This window comes from Galleria mellonella, unplaced genomic scaffold, assembly GCF_026898425.1.
Source record: "Galleria mellonella isolate WM207_F2 unplaced genomic scaffold, CSIRO_AGI_GalMel_v1 utg905, whole genome shotgun sequence".
Taxonomy (NCBI): Eukaryota; Metazoa; Arthropoda; class Insecta; order Lepidoptera; family Pyralidae; genus Galleria; species Galleria mellonella.
This window is the reverse complement of record NW_026442174.1, coordinates 3,130,698-3,153,839: the sequence shown is the minus strand read 5'-3', so window position 1 is coordinate 3,153,839 and position 23,142 is coordinate 3,130,698. Positions and strand designations below refer to the sequence as shown.

Genomic DNA, 23,142 nt, shown 5'->3' with positions numbered 1-23,142 from the left:
CTTATGAATCGCGGGAATCTTGTGTAAAAAAAGTGTCTATTTTTGTTAGGTCTAGTCATAATTATGTACAGAATCTTTATAATTACTCTGTTAATAAATAGTGCACACTATAAAATATCTATATATATGTAACAATATACGAATATACGTATATTGTTAGTGTGATGAAACATTAAAAGAAAGTTATTTTGGACACGCGAGAATGCCGTTGCGTCGTACTGAAATAGTTCGTAAGTCCGCCACGTGCGGTTAACGAAGTTTATTCGTACAGTGTGGTATGGATAATGTTTAAAGTAACCATCTCTATACATAAATAATATAATTGGAGAAAGGATGAGTTTAGCAATAATTAAAGATTGTGTCCCATAAAAAAAATTACTTCAATTGTGACAAAATTAGTTATTCTGATCTAAGAACTAATGGGACCAATCTGTAAGTTCCAGATAAAAAAGGAATTTTCCAAATCGGTTTAGTAAACATTAAAAAAAAAACAAAACAAACAAACAAAAAAAAAAACAACACAAACACAACCGAATTGAGAACCATCTTTATTTTGAAATAAGTTGGAAAAAGGTGAGTTATGATACAGATAATATAATACTACACTAGTTATGGTTACAAAAACAGCAGGTGGTAAACTGACGGATTTGGTTTTTAAGGCAAGCAGTTAGATTTTGTTCCACAAATAAAATCATCAATTTTAATCGTGGCAAAACCAGTTATTTTTATTTAAAAACTAAACCACTGATCCGATTTTGATAAAATTTCTATGGAACCAATCTGAATGTAAATTAAAAGATATTCTGATCTGAAGATATCCTTTCAGATAAAAAAGAATTTTCCAAGTTGATATAGAAATGATGGAGTTTTTATGCTTATCATAGGCGTATTTAAAAGTTCAAGTAAAACTTCTCGAAGGCATGTCTGAGAGGTACAGATGCGTCTTTTTTAAGAGGCCAGTCAACCCTTGGGAAATAATCTTAAATACGTCAATAGATTAGAAGTAACAAACAAACAAATTACAGCTGAATTGACCTCTTCCTTTTTTTAAATTGCTTGAAAAAAAAAAACAATAATTATTTGAAATTTTTAATTTTTATTTATTTTTGTACTCGCACACATGTTTTTTTATGTGAAAATGAATGTGTACATTGATTATTCGTTTTCATAATTATTGCCTAACTGAATGACATAGAAATCATATTTTTTGTTGTAATATTTTTCTTTTATATAATATAAGCATATTTTGAATCATAATTAATATAATACTTTTCTTTTATATAAACATATTTTAAAAAAGACATTTTTTGTTGTATAAAATCACTGAACCGATTATGTTGACACTTTACACATATATTTAGCTATAGCTCGGAATGGATAATAAACATCACTTCAAAAATATCTATACGCCTCGTATTTTAAGACTTCTCGTAGATAGATAGATAGATAAACACTTTATTGGAGCCATTTATGACACACGTAAATAAACAAATGAGTTCATTAATAAGGTATTCAATAAATTAAATACTTTTTTATATCTACAATTAAAAAAAAAGCATTCTTTATGTATTATTTAGTATTCTTATTATGTGTTAATTATTACCATTCATTAGTTAATAAGTAAAACTTTATAAAGTAATATCACGTACGCAATTTGATTGAGTTCAAGTCACGTTACTCATGTATTTTTATACTTAAACATGTTACGTTCCAGTCATGGTCATGCAATGTTCAGCTGTTCAAATAATGAATATTAATCATCACCAAAACAGTTTTGTTGTAGAATTAATAGAGAAATGGTAATGGAAACATTAACATTTCGTTTAGTCCTTTAAATGCACGAAAGTAATATATTCAACATAGAGAATGTTAATTTATAACAGGACTAGCTGTAACATGTGATTTTTTCGCATGATTTAGGATATAATAATTTTGTGCTACAAAAATTATACCAAATTTAATCATCAAAACCGGTTATTTTGATTTAAAAACAAAACTACTGAATCGATTTTAATAAAATTTCTGTGGGACCAGTTCATAAGTATATATATTCTTTCAGATAAAAAATTACAAATCGGTTTAAAATTGACGGAGTTATAAGACTTAAAAATATGCAGCCGAATTGAGAACTTCCTCTTTTTTTTAAAGTCGGTTGAAAAAGTGTATGTAATACCCTAGTAATTAATAATTCTTAATTCGTCTATCTGTTTACTAAATATCGTTCAAATCCGTTTAGCCAAGCGAGATTGTGCAACAAACATCTATTCATCCAATGATTTAAACTTACTAAAAAGCTATATGAGTAACTTAGAACAATATGTATATTTTATTCTGTCATTAAACCATGATACTGGATAAAGGTCCCCCGTTTCTTTCTAAAACATCCTGTTCAACACCACCTCAAACCGTTATACAGAGATGTAGATAAATTTTATACACAAAAAAATTTCAATTAATAACTTGAGAATCTTTGTTCTCAATTGGTTTTCCTTTATTAGAGTTATAATGGCCGGCTCTTTACCACTTCAAGTATTTACATACTTCTCAAGAAAGTTCCGTAAACACTTACATATGTACCCACAAAATATTTTTTTTATTAAATATTTCGAACGAGGTTCGAAATTCAACTGCCTTTGTGTGTGTACATTACGCAATATCTTCGCCAATTCTAATCTGATTTCGACATTTCTTTTTTCAATCTATTTTTTTTTTTATTTTTTTACAACACAGGGGGCAAAAATCATATTGTTCCTATTCAGTTTGTGGTAATTCCGCAAAAACTATGTAAACTCCGCAAGGAACAATGACTACCATTGTTCCTTGCGGAGTTAGATAAATTACTTTTTAGTCGTTTAAAAAAGGATTTGTACCGGGTATTTTATGTTGGGCAAGGTATGACTGAGACCTTAAGAGCAAAATCTGGGTTAATGTGTCACTTGACTCATCTCTGTACAAGTGAAACGTTTAATTTCGATATTGACAGTGGATATTTATTATATAGTCATTCTCCTTAAAAAACCGTAAAAATTGTCTTCAATCGTGAACATCTATACCTACACCGATAAACGATAATATGTCTCTATTCGTTCTTTAATAAAAAAAAAAATTGCCTAACATTGTTTTATTTTTTTTTATAATTAAAGAAATAGGTATAACCTATTTTAATGTAAATTTTGCTTCGATTTTTAACAAACATTTTTCCGCTCCACAAAGTAAAACAACTATTTGAATAGTTATAAAATTAATATAGGACTTACACGAGAGCAAATCCTATACATTGCGAAGACAATTATGATAATCAGTTTAAAAATAGTGACGTAATCAAATTACATATTTATAAATGTATAATATCGAATTTTATAATCTTAGATATAGATGGCGCTTATAAAAAAGAAAAAATAATAAATATTGCATACCACTAGTTTCGAATCACAATGCCGACGTTTCGTTTCACTTTTCACTTCTCCCGAATAAAATATTAATAAAAAAATATATTTAAAATAAGACGAATTGAGAAAAAAATTTATTTATTTTAGAAAATGGATCTTTCATAGCTACATGAAGAAGTGCTTTTAATTAAGTTTCGGTGCTTACGATTGTTTCCTACTAAGAAAAAAAAATACTTCTAAAATAAACTAAAATACTTCGGTTTGATTTTTAACAAAATTCGTGGCATAATTCAGTCTTTTTTTATTATTTAATTATATTTGTAATATAAAAATGTTACCATTCCCAAGGACTAAGGTATTATGCCTGTGTATCCTGTAATTTTACAGTCATATCCTACCCTCTATTTTTCAAATAAAAACACATCTTTATCCTTGTCTCAATGCAAGAATATTTTTTCTTAATTTGCACATCTAAATATAGGTACGAATTTCACTACAACGCAGGGACAGTTAGTAATAAAAAAAGCTATTATGTGTTGTTCCAATTATAAAATTGTTAATAAGCAGTTTACCAAAGCCAAGACCACTTTACATTCACCAATTGTTTTCTGGCGCCGCGAGGGTCATGGTTATTTTTAGGGTGCACGCAGATATTATTCTAGCAGTTCAGAACAGACTTCTGCATAAAATATTATATGTTTTTGTAATTTTTTTTACTGTTGAAAGGTTTAAAAGTGTGGCTCACGAATAGCCTATTCTTATAAGCTTAAATTGGTCTAGATTATATGTGGTAGAAAAAACATAAGCAGGGAAAGAGTTCCCGTTCCTTGGCCGTACACATGATGGAGATAGTCCTAAAGCGCTTCGTGCGCATAAATGGAATGTCTACAATATAATACACATATTAAATAATAGGTACTATAATATTGTTTCGGAGATAAAAATACAGGTGAAATATTCACCGTTAACATGCTTTTGAGGGAGTATTCTACTTGTAAAACTTAACATTTGTCACTAAAGAAATATAGGTGGTAAATTAAAATATTTTAAGCCTCCAATACTAACATGGTGCGTCTAGCCATTCAGATAGTTAATTGTTCATAAAAAATTTATCGTAACATATGGCAACGGCTACCGCTTTTCATTGGTGGGCCATCAGCTTGTTTGCCATTTTAAGGTACATAAAAAAGTTCTATAGCATGAGTATGTTCTAGTTTTACGGTTAACAACTTCAATTTACCCTGTATTAAGAAAATAGAACCAACTGCATGCCTCTGTACTTGTGCTTCTTTTATATATATCCTACATAAAACAAGTAACAGTCATGCAGATGTTATGAGGTCTGTCTCATCCTAAAGTTTGCACTCCGAAGGCTTTCCCCATGAACTGGTGAGCTATAATATTCTCGGAGCGGGGTGCGATGACGACGGCCTCATCTCCTTTCGCGGCGGTAAGGCGACACCGTAGTAACTTGCGCGCCGACTGCCAGTCGCACCACAGCACGCGTCGACTCGACATGTAAGTACGACTTGCTCTGTCAGTGCCTCAGTGTGTAACAGTGAAAAATAGTGTTTTTTTTTTTTTTAAATAAGGCAAGGTGCATTGATCATAAGTCCCAAATCCTTTATTGATAGATCGACCCGGTAAGTAGGTTACAGTGCAGTGATCGCTTCCGTCACGGTGGATTATGCTGGAAGAAAATGTATTTTCTAGGACTTAGTAAAACCTCGACATTAATTGACGGTTTCTGTTAAATACTGAAAATTAATTAGCTGTCCATTATTGCTTAACGTCATCATTTTTGACAGTAATTAATGTATTTATTCTCGTATGTTATTTTATCAAAAGATGTATTTTATAGATATGCCCAAGTAAATGGAGACAATTTTTCTTAAAATTATGTAAAATTCGTTCATTCCTTATTATTTTCTAGATATTATATTTAAGTCTTTCATTACTGTTTCTGTACCAATTAGTTCGGGAGAGATGCCAGCAATTTGTAATAGACAAGTATGCCCTATTTCTATTTTTGAATAACGCGGTGCTCGGTTACGTTTCCCCCCGACCAATAGAGACAGCTGATGTCAAAGTTTTCCCGCGCTTTTGGCAACTTGCCAGCCCATAACCAATGGCGTTAGAGTTCGAAAGCGGGGGCGGGACGCACGCATGCGCAACACGAAAGCTACTGTCAAACAACTTTTTCAGGCCTTTTTATATTTAGACGAGAATGTGGCATGAATTTCAGGCCATCTGGTGTTTCACGTTACATTTTAGATTTTAATAGTTAATATTAAGTTATAGTTAAAAGTAATAAATTATTAGTATATTATAATATCTTTTTTTTAAGATATTACTATCTTGTCATGTAGAAAACAGAAATATGATTTTCTTTCTTAAAATATCATTTACTAGCTTTCACCCGCCATTTTGTCTGCGTAACTACGATATATTTACTGACTAATATAAAAAAATAGTCTATATTCATCTTTATCCCATATAGTACGTATATTCTGAATTTTATGATTGGTTAAACCTTAAATGTGCTGTAAAGTAACAAACAGACATAAAAAATAACTAACATTCACATTTATAATATTAGTATGGATTTCTATTAAGGATAAGCTCTAAACTAGACTTTTGTATTGCTACTTATCTTTAAGTATTTATCTTTTCTTACAAATCCATGTATCGATGGTAGTATAAAGTCATATAAATAAATAAAAATATAATGGCATTTTTGCAACGAGTTGTTTTGATTTAACAACTAAGCTATTGAATCGATTTTGATAAAATTTCTCCTATAAAAAAGTTTGTGTCATAATACCAATTTATAAGTATATCTTTGCAGATAAAAAAGAATTTTCCAAATCGATTTACAACTGATAAAGTTATGGGGTAATAAACATAAAATTAATGTACAACCGAATTGAAAAAAATCTTCTTTTAAAGTCGGTTGAAAATACTATATTTTTTCTTCTTTATTCATTGGGGAAAGTTGTTCAGTTTTATAATATATTTACTATAGTTTCATTTCATATTGTTACACCTTTTCAATCTAAATTTAAGTACAAAGTACAAATTATAGCTATTTAGCACATATTGGTATAGTGCCAAGAAGTAAACAAGCGTTCTACGTCACACATGCCTGTACCTGAAAACAATAACATATTACAATGATGTGCATCTACTGTTTAAATAAAATAACGTATAAAGAAAGCAAGCAATGCACTCTATAATGATAATATAAATAAACAAATAATTGGCAGTATGCTAATGTCCAAATATCGGCGTATTTAAGGTTAGTTTCCGGGGGCTGGTTGGCAAGAAAATGCGTATCTCTTAGAGATGTCTTTGTCTATAGCCAAAAGCTCAGCTCCTTATTTACCAGATAATTATGTGGTGAGCACGGCCAACCCGGCCCCCCCTTTAATATGTGTATGATTACAAAACAAAAATCAGTTGCTTAAACGTTTCGATTTGGTACTATTTAATTTAAATACTGTTTTTGTAATAATTTCAACAACATTCGATTACCATTTCTTTATTATACCATATCAATCGTTAATTGTCGACTGCTGAAGATAGGCCTCCCTTTATTGGGGGGTTTTGCCAGTACTTGCCACGTTTGACAGGCGAGTTGGCAATCGCAGTTAAGCCTTGGAGATGTTTTAAGAGGGACGCTGCTGCACATCCCTCGACCAAGTTTCTTTAATCGCCTCTTTTGACACCTACGGGAAAAGAAGAGATGGCCGGACAAACGCCAGGACTATACGTCAAAATACTATTTCTTTAAATTAAATTAAAATTGACTATTGTATAGGTAACCTACCTAGTTTTACCTTTATAAAGCTGTGGTAGATAACAATGCGTGGTATGCAGTTAGCTCAGTTTTAATTCCGCGAACACCTAATATTATTCATCAACACGTATAGTGTACGTGCTTGCTTTTAATTTTACAATACGGAAAAATCTCTAAAGAAATTATAGAATAGTAACTTTATTTATTTATTTACTACTCTTAATGTGGTCATTATAAAAACATATTTAATACAAAAGGCGTACTATATAACAGGGATTCCTAAACTTTTAAGATAACGGAACGCCCACTAAACACTTTTTATTTGAGGGAACCCAATATCAAATGATTACAAATCAAAAACACTGTAATTTAAACAAGAACAAAAGTTTTTATAAAAAATATTTTAAAAGTATAACACTTTATAATTTCCTTTAATTTTTAATGTGTGAATAATGAAATTGTTTCACGGTATAAATAATTTCGCGGAACCCTGGTGACTTTTTTACGAAACCTCTAGGTTTAGCGGAACCCACTTTAGGAATCGCTGGTATATAGCATAGCTTTATATATAGCTTTTACCCGCGACTTCGTCGTATCTTTCTGTATCCTTCATCTTACATGGTACGTGTAAATCAAATTTCATAATGGTTAAACTGTTAAAGTGCATGAAAGGTACCAAATAATCAAAAACTCACTTTCACATTTATAATATTAAAAAGGATTAGTTTTACCCACGACTTCGTCTAGAATTCAATCGGTATAGTTATTAATGTTTGCATTGTACGATGACGTTACTTATTTACTTCGAAATAATGAACCCTAATTCCATAACATTACACAGAGGATGTAGTCGCGAACATGCACTTCACTGGAATCCTGTCCGATGACCATAACCCTTCAGGTTATCGCGCTTGCTGACTCACACAAAGGAATGCCTTTATTTTGAATCATTCGCGACTTGGTATTATATTTACCTAAAGACGAGAAAGGCAATTAAATGAACAATAAGTCGCTGTGCGCGAAAGCGTTTAAAAATGAAAATCCTATCAATATTATTTGTAAATGCGAAAGATTGTAATGATGGATGGATTAATGAATGTTTGTTATTCTTTCATGCAAAACTATAAGATGGGTTTCAATGAAATTTGGTATACGGGTAGGTTACATCTTATGATATTTTACGTACTGATTCACGCCATTCATGGGTTAAGTCGCGGGATATGGCTAGTATTGTAATATTTTATTTGCACAAATAGATTTGTATCATAATTTGGGACCCATATGTCAATAAATCCTAAGATTTTACAATACAATTACAGTTGTGTTACTTATATGTATAATAGTTATTATATTTATTATTTATCATATTATTTTTGCACCATATATATTATGTTTTATATACAAACCTATAGATATTTTCTTCTTTCGGATTCTCAAGGTTGACTGGAAGAAATCCCTTTAAGGGATTAGTTCGCCTGTGTGCATTATTGTCATAACTTAATGTAATATTATAAGTGAAAGTAAATAAATAAATAAATAAAACCTATAATTGTAAAAAGTTAATAATATTGTTTTATAATTTATCGTGTATTTTACATACTTTATATAATTTTATATTTAAAAACAAATGAATTGAGAACTAAATAGGAGGCAGGAAGGTACTAAGTCGTTTAAAAAAATAGTAATTATTATTGTATTTGACACAGAATTACATTGTTGTATTATAATTAGTATTCCTAAACAGGATCTTGTTTATTTCTAATTTTATGTAAAATAATAACATTAATTCACAATGAATTGGCACGTTAATAAAATGATAATTACAATACATCATTGAGGTTGACTGGTTCTTTATGGCTTATAAAACACAATATGCATTTAAATTACTGCAGTAATAATAGCGGATAAATACAAATATCGTATGCATTTTTTGTGATTCAGAAGAGTCTGCAATAGACGGATATAGGTAATAATTAAAACTGCGTTATTTCTAAATGAATGCACAGAAATAAACGTCAAGTAATTAAATGTTGGCACCCATGAATTACGAATGTAAAACACAATTGATTACGGTATTTTGCCAGTCAGTAGACCACACGAAGTTAGGTTTATAGCATTTAAATTGTCCCTTTTATGTAGGTATATGGTGAATGCTTAGTGTATGGTAAACAGTAATACCAGTTACAAATCTGTATGCAGAGACGATATTATGGGACTAAAATTAACTGTTCATGGAGGTGAACAGAAATTGTTTACCTTTGCATGCGATTTGAATATTGAATAGATTTGTAAAAGACTTGTCGAGATTTTCTTTTCGTGTTTACTTGTCTTTTTTATGTTTATCGATATTTTTGATAATTTTCTCTCAATAAAATATTTTGTATTAATTGTATTAATTATTGATTAATGTCGCTTTTTTGTGGAGATAATCGTTATTAAATTGCACATGACTTTTTTGGGTTCGCAATACATATGTGTACGGATAGAGCGTAATCCTTGTCCTCAGGGTAATGTTGTTTTAAGTACAATGTTGCTTCTTATCCATGTTCTATTCTCGTTGCAATTTCCGGGTTTCTTTTCTTATTGGATGCCCATGTATTATAAAATCGATTGCAAATTTGAAATTTAATCAATAAAATTATAAGTACGTTGATGTTTTATAAATTTAGAATAATAAATACTCAACTGAACTCAATGCTACGACTGTGACTTAATATCTACCCATTCATCCTTTAAAATTGGCGTGAAGCATTATACCGTTTCGATTACTTTATAAAAATTGTTAGTTACGGCTGTCGAGGTCTTTAACCTTGTATATGGTGAAGCGATTACTTTATAAGTTGACATTGTTAGCTTTTCTTTTTGGATTACAATAGGGGGGATTAGTTTTGCCCCTTTTTTAATACTTATGGCGCAACATCCTTATTTATCCTATCAATTAGTATTATAATAGTGAAAATAAGTCCTGTTATTCAAACATATAAGTAGTTTATTCTATTTATTTAGTTCTTTATTATCCTTATGCACTTTAACAATCTGTTATAAAATTTGGTATACACTTAGTACTTATTTCATAGATTAATAAATTATATTCTGCTTAGGTAAACAAAGTTATTGTCTTTTTAAAGATTTACTTGTTTCTTTAAATGCAAATTTTTTTAAAGTTTTAACGTAAAAGAATAAAATACGCAGTATGTAACAATGAAGTTCCGTTTGTTTAAGATATTTAGCTTGCGCCCGTGACTGGAACCCAGAAATTCTTCTGCATGCAAGATCAATGCACCTTTAGTTCTATAAATAGCACGACGTTGCACGATGTTTTGAACTTTTTGGAGTGAGGGTTCTACTAGACAAATTAAAAATCAATGTTCTACAATAAAATTAAATTTATAATATTATGTTTGCTATGCTAACAATTTATATAAATAGGTAGGCTATTTTAAAAATGGAATTTAAAAATGCATCAGTTTTAGGCAAGAAATATATAGTCATCTTTTCTCGTTTTGTTATAAAATTTTTATTATTATTTTTATTGTTTCATAAGTGAAAAAAAAATAAGTTTTAGCGTAAAGCATTAATTTATTATAAACTGTATTATGAATAAGTTCGTTGAGATTCGCTTTTAGAAAAAAAAAAAAATCATAAAAAATATATTTTAAGAAATGAACACTTTTTTAAACTTTGAATGTTGTTCCAGCTTTTTACTAGGGGAGTAGCAACAAAAACCTGCCAAAATGGACGCCATCAAGAAGAAAATGCAGGCGATGAAGCTGGAGAAGGATAACGCCATGGATCGCGCCGATATGTGCGAGCAACAGGCCAAGGACGCCAACCTTCGTGCCGAGAAGGTATGTTATTATAAATTAATTGATAATGAATGTATCTAATGTAATTTGTATTAAAAAAAATACGACTTCAATTTTGATATAATTAGGTAATATATGTAACCAACATAGTAAACAATATCGATGAATCTAATCATCGAAATAGATTAATATAAAAAATAAACAGTCCAATTGAGAGACATCTCAGACGACGTCAAAATAAGAAGGATTTTAATTTGACTGCATTTTTATGTTTTATTTTGCAAGTAGATACATTGTAGTATTTAAATAATAACGGGTTCACATTTAATATAAAATATTTTCACAATCGTGTAATAACAGCTGTGGTAAGGTTACCATATTTCATTGTAACTTTATTGATTTATCTTTACTTTACTGGTTAGTAAATTAAATACATATAGATGAAATTCATCGATATCATAGTAATGCATCAACCAAAAAGAGCATATTTTTTTTAAAGGCGCGTAATTACTTTTATTATTTACGAGTTGACATTTCTCTTATTTTGATGATACTGTAAAATGGTTTATGCAACCATTTAGAAGTATCAACACTTTAAAATAAATTAATATTATAGTACTATACAATTATTTATGATATTCCTCTTTCGAAGATATCGATATGTATCATAAAATAATTAGCTACTTTATAGTGTAAAATTTTAAAATGGGTTTATATGTTAAAAACTTTAAAAAATATATGTGTAAAAATGTTTTTATTTTCGAAGTTACAAGACCATGCTAAACTTGTAATTAAATATCATAATTAACTTTATTTATTTATATTCTCAATATAATAATTTAAACTATGTTATTGCATGAAAAAATTATGCCAACAGTTTTTGAAGCGTTTTTGACATTTGACTCTCTATCCATCCGGATAGGTATATTATCTAACCTAAACAGATATCTTGAGGTCAAAATCAATGTATGTAGGTGCATTATTATTGCATTTTATCTATAGATGTGTAAATATATATATTGCATACATAAATATAGGGTTACCAAGTTCACGGATATACTCATATAATACTTTATACTTTGCACCCGATACAAAATAACACGAATGAAATGTTTTTTTCTATTTTATTAGAATTTCGGAATTGTCTACATAATAATAACGTTATATGTACGTGATGACTGTGTGAGGCAGAAGACGGGTGTATACTGAAGATGAGTAAATATGTATGAAATAAAAATAAAATGTTTTACAGTGTCAGTCTCGTTATTTAGGAGCCACACGTATTACGATTTGAAGGGTGGGCTGTGACACTACAATATACAGAATACTAAGGGAAAACACCATATGGCCCTTTTTTGTAATGCTTATACATTTTTGTGTTCTCCAAGGCGGAAGAGGAGGCCAGACAGCTCCAGAAGAAAATCCAGACCATTGAGAATGATCTGGACCAGACACAAGAGTCTCTAATGCAGGTCAACGGTAAACTTGAGGAGAAGGAGAAGGCTCTTCAGAACGTAAGTACTTATGTTACTTCGCTTTATTTCTTTGAGATCATTTATTTAGTAAATATTTACACGTTGTCTAGTCTAATTCTAAACACTAATTTCAAATGAAAAGTTCGAAAAAATTGATTTACTGTTAGGAATCTTATAAAAACTATGAATCAATGGAAAATTTAAAGTATTTATAGCTGCTTTATGTCTTTTTAGATTTAATTCAGGAGAGGTGTTGAAAGGTTTGAGTTAAAAGTATGTCGAGGTGTGTCTTGTTCATTTTCATAGATATAATTTTATAAAATTCAAGTCGGTAGATCTTATCGTAGTGCATGGTCGGTTTCAGTAGAACTTAAAGACTAGATAATTGATATGTTAATAATCCCGATTGTCGGCACTTGGTGAAACTTTGTAAAACTTTGTATGGCGAAACTAGTTAGATATTATTATATTACTATTTTTGTGAAAGAGTACAAGAGTTTTCTAATAATATCAATAGGTAATCAACTTTTGTTAAAATCGAAGCATTTAATAGATTTATTTATTTTTCAATTGTACTATTATTAAATACCGCAGACTATAGACTAAACTGTACTGTAGACTAGACTGTATCGAAAGTATAGGAATATTTTTATTAAGTATAAGGATATTTTTTAAAAATCGAATGATGTAGTATTTTTCGTTATTCCTTACAGTTAATAAAAAAATTCGCTCTATAGGTATCGCAGTATAAACGAACGAACTTTCTAGAGAGGTAACCAGTTTGCCAGTGCTCAGTATCACCTTTGCCTCCCCTCGACTACATCCATTTATGTACAAAGTTTTAACACCCTACAGTGACGACGACGCGTTGATGACGACCATTTTTTCCAATAGTTCGTTTTCCATTACAAGTGATAAAAAAATCATTAAAATTATACATAACTGAAAACTACCATAAAAGTGTTATTTTACAATATTTTTCTGATGAATAGAACAAAACATGAGTTGTATGAAGGTTAACATGTCATGTCTCAGCTAACAGAGGCCGTTTTATTATTTTATACCTACAGATGACTATCTGTATAATGTATTTCGTAGTTGCCAACAGAATAAGTAATGCGAATTAAAAATCGCGGTTTCTCATGACAAAATTGCAAATTATTAACTAAGCTATGTAACATAAAATCACATGGAAAAAAATCTCGCTTGCTTGATATCACACAGGATTATACTTTTCCTTTGGTAGATGAAAGAATCCTGTTTTCTACTAATATTATAAATGTGAAAATTTGTAAAGATATTTGTTACACAGTCACGCTCAAACAGCTAAACGGATTTGAATACAATTTGGTACACAGATGGACCGTACCCTGAATTAAAATATAGTGTCGTTTTAATCCTAATTTATGTGGGCAAATCCACGAGATGCAGTTAGAAAATTATGTATGGAGACTTTGTTATACGGACCAAATTTTTAGAAATGATATATGTAAACAAAAAATAAAAAATAATAAACAAATTTAAATAGTTTTTATAGGAGACTATAACGTTTTTTGATCGCTTTGTGATAAAGTTAAAGTTTTACTAGTTGAAAATTAGTAAAAATATCTCTATTTTGAAATTATATTTTTTGTTGTTTTTGTTCATCGCGATTTGCTATTTTCTTATAGTCTTTTGTCGTAATTAATTATTAAGATAATTTGACTGTCATTAAAATTGTCAGGAAAATTTTATTTTAGTTATTATCGTAAGTAAAATTATGACAAAAAAGAAGCAGTAAATTCCACATTTTTTTTTATTTATTAATTAAATTATTTAGGTCTCCATTTTGGCCGACGATATAATACTTGTCTACGTTTTTTACTTCTTTATTAAAAATAAGTACTTGTTGAAATAAAGTACAATATGGATATTTCAAGTACATGAAATATATACTTAAAAAAAAATTACGTGAACACGTACAAGCAGTCGCATTATTGTGATATTTGTTTTACGTCATGATCACATGACGACATAATGTTTTAAAGAGTAGTTAGGTAGGTATGTGAGTAAACCTCTATGTGAAATGCATCAGTTCTACAGGTTAGTTAGTTCGGAATCTTGCGTTCAGGGGGCTGCGGTGTTTAGCTTGCGCCACTGTTGGGTTATTTTCGGCGCTCGGCACCTAATATGGGCGCGATGCCTGGTGTTTCGGTAAAAATAGACAGAGCACGCGTCCGCCTCACAATGTACCGACGCTTTACATACGTTTACACGATAATTATACAAAAGTGAAACATTTATTTATTATTTATAAAAGTAACTTTAATTATTAATTAAAAGTAACATTAACTTTAATTATTTGATAATATAATCCTTTTTTAATTATTCCCAAATTTATATTATTACGTACGAAATGTATTGCACTTTTGAAAGTTTTGAATTTTCCCGCGTTACTTATATTCAAGTGATTGGTTGGCTCACTGTCGGTAAAGTAGTTCGATGAAAACAAAAGATGGCAGACGTAAGGTGCGATCACAGCGCCCTCCTTTTGTTTTTCCAAATCGACAGTCAGTCAACATGGCGGCCGCCGCTGCGCGGCCGGACGGACCGCGCCGCGTGTAGTAATGTCCGCGTCCGCGCCCCACGCCCACGGGCGCACCCCCGTGCGGCGCAGGGGGCACCAACACCACCCGCGACTGCGGGGCGACCGCGTGCCTGCCCCCGGCACCACATCAAACACTGATCCGTCCAAACAAGTGACCTTAGTCAATCAAACAGACGATGTTGTGCCTTGTGTCAATAGTGTTAGTGAATCTCGAGAAGTGACAAGGACGAATAGTGACGATGCACTTTCGAATCGAAATACAGTGGAGGACTATACGAATATCGATGATGAAATCGATTTTGATGATAATATTAGAATCACGGGAACGGAATCTCGAGGTAGCTCAGATGATGATTTCTCGTTTAGAGAAGAACGCTCCGCTGGAGACGGAGCGGAGGCTGCTCCAGTAGCTTCTGATATTTCTGATGACGATCCCGAGACTGTAGAACTTGCAAAATTAAGATGTACTAGCGAATGTACAGAGGTTTTAGCTGAAAGAGAAAGCAGAAGGAGAAGAAGATGTGCGGATTATCCTGGTTTAGCATTTGGCAGTTCTATTTTCTCTTCAGATACTATGATGAAATTTTCTATAATCAAGAATGAGTTGCAGAATATCAAGAACACTGCATTGAAAAGGGTAATGTCCGATGTTATTTGAATGATCTTTCAAACGCGCGAGTCTGACGCTCAACTAGTGTAGGCCAAATGCGCACAGAACTATTTTTAACGCGTTTAGGTTGAGAAAATGTATGTTGTAGGTTCATAGAAAGAGGCAAAGGCGCACTGCTCGCGTGGTGATCAGCTGAGCCATTGACATTTAGTTTGGCATGTTTACTTGCACGATTGCATCCCTTGTCGCTAGATGTCGTTATGATCACTAACCTCACATGGATGGCCTTGCTAATTATTTCTTTAAATAAAATAAAATAAATTATTTCACTTTAGTATATATTCTTGTTATTTTTCTAGATAAGTAGTTTGCAGACATGAATTATCATTAAATCTTAAATTTGCTAGATTATCTGTATTTCTCGTACGAATCGACAGTATACAAATAGCTAATTCTAGGTCACATGCATAGAGTAATAATAATAAAGTTACATTTTATACTGCATTAGTGTTCACTGTATACAATACATGCATAGATAGGTATAATTTAGATGAAAATGTATAACTTTCTAAAATATTCATGAACTAAGTAAATAGTACCGTACAATCGAAAGCTAACGTGAAGATATTTAAATAATTTTGGTTGCAGATGCTTAATTTTCATTACAAAAATTACTATAGGATTAGCTGTCCCTTATTATTTATTTACGCTTTAATAATAAAAAATAGGAAAGTTTACTGAATAAAACAAAAGGCGGCTTTATCGCTAAACAATCTCTTCCAGACATCTTTTGGGTAGGGCACATTGCGAATAAGGACTAGCTGTCCCTTTTGCTTTGTAGTAACTATAGCCTTATGTTTTCAGTAAGTAAATAGGTAATATTTACGTTATAATTTTTTTTAAATGTAACCAAAGTTTTCATGTCAGAGCTGTAACGTATTATTATCGGGTACCTTATCGGTTGACTTACGTAAGCTATGACATTAAGTAGACACAAAAAGTTATTTTCAGAATGGAGATGAGATTATTGTTACAAAAAAAAGTTTGCATTGCATTCTCATACTCGTGCACAATAGAGTGCGTTACCTTGTTAATATTTCCACGGCCTAGAATTTTGACACTGAATATATTTAGCAAGCATCTTGCTTGCTTCAGCAATTAATGAAATCTAATTTTACTTTTAATAACAAAGCTAAATTAGTATTCTGACCAGACGTCTGACTCGATAAATAAAATTTTGAAATATCTAAGACATAGAATTTTGAACAACGATTTAAAATACGTGATGTAGAGAAATACAGAAATGAAACGTGCACCGAATTCAAGAAAGTAAACGATTACGCAATAGAAACATAGCTATTAACAATTATAACGCTGCACTTATGAATTCTGTGCATAGCTACATTACTTGCATGCCCCAGTTCAATAATAGACATGTTGCATAAAGAACTTACTTGAAAAATAAAATAACAAAAATGTAGTACATATGTAAAGATTAACACAAAATATTCTCGTACGCATGTAGAACTTTAAGTTTTTTAATAAATTATAAACACACTAAAGCTTGTAGAATTTATTGTAGCATAATAATGATACTTAAACGTAAAAAATTAAAAGCGTAACTAGGACTAAATATGTTCTTGACAGGAAATTTATGAGAATTTGAATAATAAAATATAATAAATGAAAGTGTAAATTACATTTGACTTCTGATTCTTTGTACATAATAAACTGTAAAAAAAAAAAAAAAAAAACATGATGCTGAATATTACCAGTAATTTTTTAATCATTTATTTGATAGATATGTCGTCTTTATTTAATCTTGTTTATATGCTGAATTTTATTTTTTGTGATGTTTCATTTGATAACAAGATTTGAACTAATGGCATAGATAGCTATTATTGTTTTTTTGTCTATTCACCATGTGTTTACCTACTTTTTCCTTCTCATTTATTCCTTTATTTTTTCAGTCGAACATCGATGTTTTAAAATTGCTGGAATAATATCATTGTATTTACTGCTCTTATTAAATTTTCATAAAAAATAGTTTTGAAGCATTTAATAATTGGCTAATATGTGTTGGTAGGAAAATATCTTCATAAATCTATTGCGCGAGCATATTTTTTTCATACTTTAACTTTTGTTTTTTTTTTTTTTGGTAGATTATTATTCCATTGTATAAGAATTATTTTTACATTCCGTGTTTATGTTGTGTACCTACATCCATTAAAACTATGCTGAAGTTAGTATGTAGTAGGTATCTACAATCGTAATTTAACAAACAAGTATTTTTTTTATTCTGAAATTTCTTCGTATTCATGCATATTTAGGATTATAAAGCATAATTTTACAAAGTTTAAGTTAAATTTAAAAAAAAAAAAAACTATAGCTGATTCTGTTTTGTATTTTGATTTGTTGTAAAAGTTATTATAATATATTATTTTTCGTGAACAACAGTATTGTTGGTATATTTACAAACATCACTTATATGCTAATATTTGTATTAAGATAATATTGTATTGTTGTTTGTCGTTCTAATAAATAAATAATAAAACAAATGGAAAAGTTCAATCTATCTATCTAGTATCTACATTTTTAAGAATATTACCAAAGTTTGTTTGTTAGTACTTTTTGCTACTTATAAAACAATTCCTCAATGTAATCTTTTAGGCACTTATATTTTTTACGTTTTACATTTATTGTTGTTGACTGACATGACCTAATGTCCCTTTAGAAAAGATACGATTTCTGTCTCATTTATTGAATTCTTTATCGCATTGAAATGCATTTAATGAATATTCTTTTCATACATCTCAGGTTATTCTTGGTTTTGATTAATGATCGTTGACCATATGGCTTCTAAATAATATATAACTGTCAAAGTGATCCGAAGTTATGATGTTATACTTATTTGGATGTAATACAAATTTTGTACTCGTAAAGCACAAATCATGTATGAGTAAGTGAGAATGCCATTATGTACACTAGTTGGATAATAAGTGTTGTTCTGTCATTTGGTCATTGAAGGTCAACAAAATTAGAGCCGTGCAGTCATTACATGTTTGTATATAGATATTTTTAAATGCAGTAAATGATTTAGATAAGTATATCAGTTAATACCAAATACTGAAATAAATTGAGATAAGGTCATAAAGATGTTATTTCAATTGTTACATTTCTTAGATCTATTTGTTTTTTGAATCTTTATATATCAATGATATTTATGTAACATATTGTAAAGAAGATAACGTGCTGGAAATACTGGTATAGCCGGTTGTGTGTAGTCAGATGGCTAGCATTTGTTTCTGCTGTTTGCAAATCTGTTTGAATACTGACATAATATCAGTCACAGTTTAAATACTTATTATCGTCGTAACTATTATATATATGTGTTATCTATTTAAGTATTTAAAAACTTTATAAAAGTATGCAACAATATTCTTGTGAAGTTTGAACATTACAATCTTAATATTTATTTAAATAAGATCTTACCCATAAACAACTAGAGTTACTTCTGTCCTGATTCTACAGGTCATATTCTGTTTTACCGCCTTCATTTCTTTTACTTGTGTATGTGCTTCGTCATTTAACGGAATTTTAAACAGACAAATACTTTCCAAATGACGTCACACGAATTTCGGTTCACCGCACCGCCCGCACATCGTTTCCTTTCGTAGCTGACACAAAACTTATGAGACATATATTTCATGTTTTTCTTAGAATCCACACTAGATGGTGCTGTTAGTAATAATGATCTGGTGTAAGTTCCAAATAATTTAAGGTTATTAGGTTTCATTGCTAAAATAAAAAAAGCTATTTTTGTATTAAATTATAAACGAATATATGATTTTTATTATAAAAAGTTTATTTTAAAAGATTAGATGTTGTTATTGTAGTCATTTTCGTAGTTTTGAAGTTATTAATAATAATTTTCCATGAATTAAATACATTTCATTTTTTCTATAGCCCTTCATTGTAATGTAGTTATGTATACTTCCGTAATTATTGTTAACTAAAGTTGGTCAGGCGTTGCGCCTATCCCTTATTTTGGTTTTTTGTGCCTCGGTTTCGCTTGGTTTCGTAGGGCTTTATTCTTTTGTCAAACGCTAACAGGTGGAGCTACTTGTCGTACCAGTCTCGGTCGATCAAGGTGTGCTACAGTAAAGTGACGTCCAGTCATCGTACTGTCAAACTCATTTCAAGAATGTGTAGTTGCATTAGTCATTGCTCTTATTTCAATTAGTTCATCGGAACAGAATTGTGATTATTACAAATTCTACATAATTATTAATTCCTATCAAAGCACGCTATTAGTAAAGTGACAATAACGTTGCAGTGTATAGGTTGGTGGCGGCCATTTTATTCGCCGGCTGTGTTCATTCGTGCCGAGCCCATCTCAGCGATACGGGGCCTAACGAACGAGGCAGTTGGTTGGCATTTTCGCGAGTAGAGCGGAGGTGTTTTTAGTTTTTTTAGCATTTAAGCATTTAATTAAAACATAAAAGTGCATAAAAATGACGACGAACATGCAGCAAGGAACGATTCTGGACGTTTTGAAGAAGAAAATGCGCCAGACAAAAGAGGAAATGGAAAAATTTAAGGACGAATGTGAAGAGTACCACAAAAGATTTCAAGTGGAAATAATGCGGAGAGAAGAAGTAAGCAAATGTGATATTATATTGTGCGGTGTGTTATGTGTAAATTTCAGTGTGATTCGTGTCAAGAGAAATGCTAAAAGAAAATATGGGAGTTATCAGTAGTCTTGTACTATCTACCTCTAGTGAGTAATGTCCGGCCATACTTAGGTGTACAGGCGACGTACGCATATTCGCTTCTCTTTCAGATTCATCTCAATTTTATCATTTAGAAAGAGATAGCATACAAGAATTCTTTTTCATCGAATATTTCTTTCGATAGGTGAACTGGTGAATTTAGGGCTATACTGTAGTGTCGAATCATTTTGAATTCCAGGAATTTTTATAATTACAAAAATTGTACCACGTAATTTCATCGGTACGTGGTTGGGTGCCGCCGGTTTCTGTTACACGTAACAGGTTTGGTTGCGTTGGAGGTCGTATACCGGTCTATTGTAACACATGTAGAGTGAGCCGGCTGGATTAGTGATGGCTTAGCACCCTGTGAAGCATTCCTGTTGTTCGGACGTCCTCGAAGGACCGCTGGCACCGTAAAGGCGTGTCCGAGCTCCTCGCTGTTATCGCTGTTATGACGTAACTCGTTATGATTACGATGTTCATAGTCATACACACGCTTATTAGATCTGTATGTAGGCACAAAGTGTATTAAGAAACAATTGTCACGATCTTTCGACTTCATTGCAATTCTATAATTTTTAAAATAAAATTTTCTGTTTTCACGCTATGTGCCTAATCTGTACTTATGGCAATAAGACGAGAAGAAATATACGAAATTAAGTTACTTTGTATTTTTGCTGTCGGAAAAGAGAATAAATTAACTGGGGAAATTAAATTTTTTGATAAATTCAGTTATTGTTGATTAGTTTTACAAGTAATTGTAGAAATTTTTAAAGATTTTTCTTATTTTTTGGTACTGTAGGCGTGCATTTAAAAGATCGTTTAAATACTAAGGATTGAGGCCTCAACACTTATTTAAGATGAACGGTTAGAAGAATGCACCAATAATTTTATAATTAATAACAAAGGTACAATATAATTCTCTTTGTATTTTACCAAATTGAAGTTATAAATGCAATAATAATAAAAGTAGAGCTCGTAGTCACCTAGTAATTAGAGAGAAAGAGATAAAATTCCGAGATAAAACAAAACGAGTTCTAGGTATACCTAATTGTAACAACATTTATCTATTTAACGACTTAATGACATATTAAACACTTGTCGTTTAAATATATGAGATATTTATTGCAGTATGTAAAGAGTCTATTAAAAAACCTAATAAATTTATTGTAATCGCATTTGATACGGATAATTTTTATTTGCATCTAATTCATCTTTTTAATCCAATTCTTATAAATAAACTAAAAATTTGTGCTTAGAAATTGTATTCCTATGCTAACATCAACTATTTTCAAATTTTAGAAGAAATATTTACTGCCTAACAAGTTATCGGGTCTATGCGGTCGGAATCCCATTGGATTGGTTTTTTTTTTTACTGTCCGTTTACGTGACCGTGTTGCATTACAATTTATTGGTGTGGCTATTGTAGGTGGTCATTACAATGGACGCACCGTTGGCTATCCTAACCGATCCCACATTTTAAACAATGTGATTTTACTACTTTTGAGTATTCATGAAATGTTTACAAAATTACGCAACTGAGTGTGACCTATAGGGTCTTTCATTGATTGTTCACAAGCAGTGCACATAAATTGTGGAATATTTTCGGTTTTTGTTTGAATTTCAATTATATTTCATCAACTATTCTATTAGTCATCAACTAAAGGTCTTTGGCCTTTGATATGGGATGAGAGGCTACTAGTTAGGTAGGTAGGTATTACGCAAATAGCTTTAGACGTTGAAATGAATTAAGTATGATTTTCAAGCTCAAGGTAACCAAACCGAATCACTAATAGGTAAAATGCTTAATCTACCATAGCATAAACTAACAGTTGAATTTGATATACCCACAATATCCTACACAAATAATAAAAATATAATTTTGAATAAATTAATAGGTGTTCCTATGAATAAGTAAATAATTAGGTAATAACAAGTAACTCGATAATTACACGTAGAACCTATAACACGAGTAACTATTTATAATGTGCAAAAACTTACACGCACCGGTAATGTTAAATAAGGAATGCATCAATGCGATACAATTGCAATTGTAAATCGAGTCCCGTCACTACTATTAATAGCACCGGTGACGACACAGGATAATAGGAGGAGAAACTGGGACTCGTTCTAGCTTCCTCGCGACAAGGACACTTGCCGTGATGTCATGAACATGTGGAACTCGTTGAATATAAATAAAGTAATGCGAAATGTCGAGTCGCTTTAATGCTCGGCACGTACTTTTTGTTGTTTTATACGTTGAACAATGTCACTTACCTATAATAAGTGCTCTTACATCAATTATAATTGGAATGCGTAGGTAATTATAAACATTAAATATGTTGAAACCAATTTTAAGGCTTCATTGATCTGATCAATAAATATCTTGGACATATGTCACTGTTGTGTGTAATTTATTTATCCTCGTTAAGTATAACATTCTATTAAAACAGATTTTTTTATTTCAGTAGCTAACATTTGAAGCAAATCCTCTGATAGTAATTAATTTTCAGTATTCAGTCGGGATGACTTTGTATATGATGGTAAAACTGTTATAGCTTTATATTGTGCAGTTACTTGCCGTGTATTGTCATGTATTCATCTATCATACAAATACGAATACATTCATTCATAGAAACCACTAATATCGCTTAGATCGTGGTCGTTGGCGGCTCTGCTCTTGTTATTTATTTACGGTATGCTA

The 23,142-nt window shown here is 30.9% G+C and overlaps 1 protein-coding gene across 26 annotated transcripts in view; it reads left to right on the top strand.

The window, feature by feature from the left end:
- Positions 1-4,757: 4,757 nt before the first annotated feature.
- Positions 4,758-23,142, top strand: part of LOC113510752 (tropomyosin-2) — a 42,976-nt gene continuing 24,591 nt past the window's right edge. For 7 of the 26 annotated variants that reach the window (XM_052902538.1, XM_026894276.3, XM_026894275.3 and 4 more), the window contains exons 1-3: positions 4,758-4,907; positions 10,886-11,036; positions 12,383-12,508. In XM_052902538.1, the coding sequence (XP_052758498.1) occupies positions 10,923-11,036; positions 12,383-12,508 (240 nt within the window). In that variant the 5' untranslated portion in view covers positions 4,758-4,907; positions 10,886-10,922. Of the gene's footprint in view, positions 4,908-10,885; positions 11,037-12,382; positions 12,509-14,680; positions 15,694-19,827; positions 20,325-23,142 lie in introns of those variants that run through there. The other 19 variants (XM_052902536.1, XM_026894274.3, XM_052902543.1 and 16 more) reach the window with 17 other exon arrangements.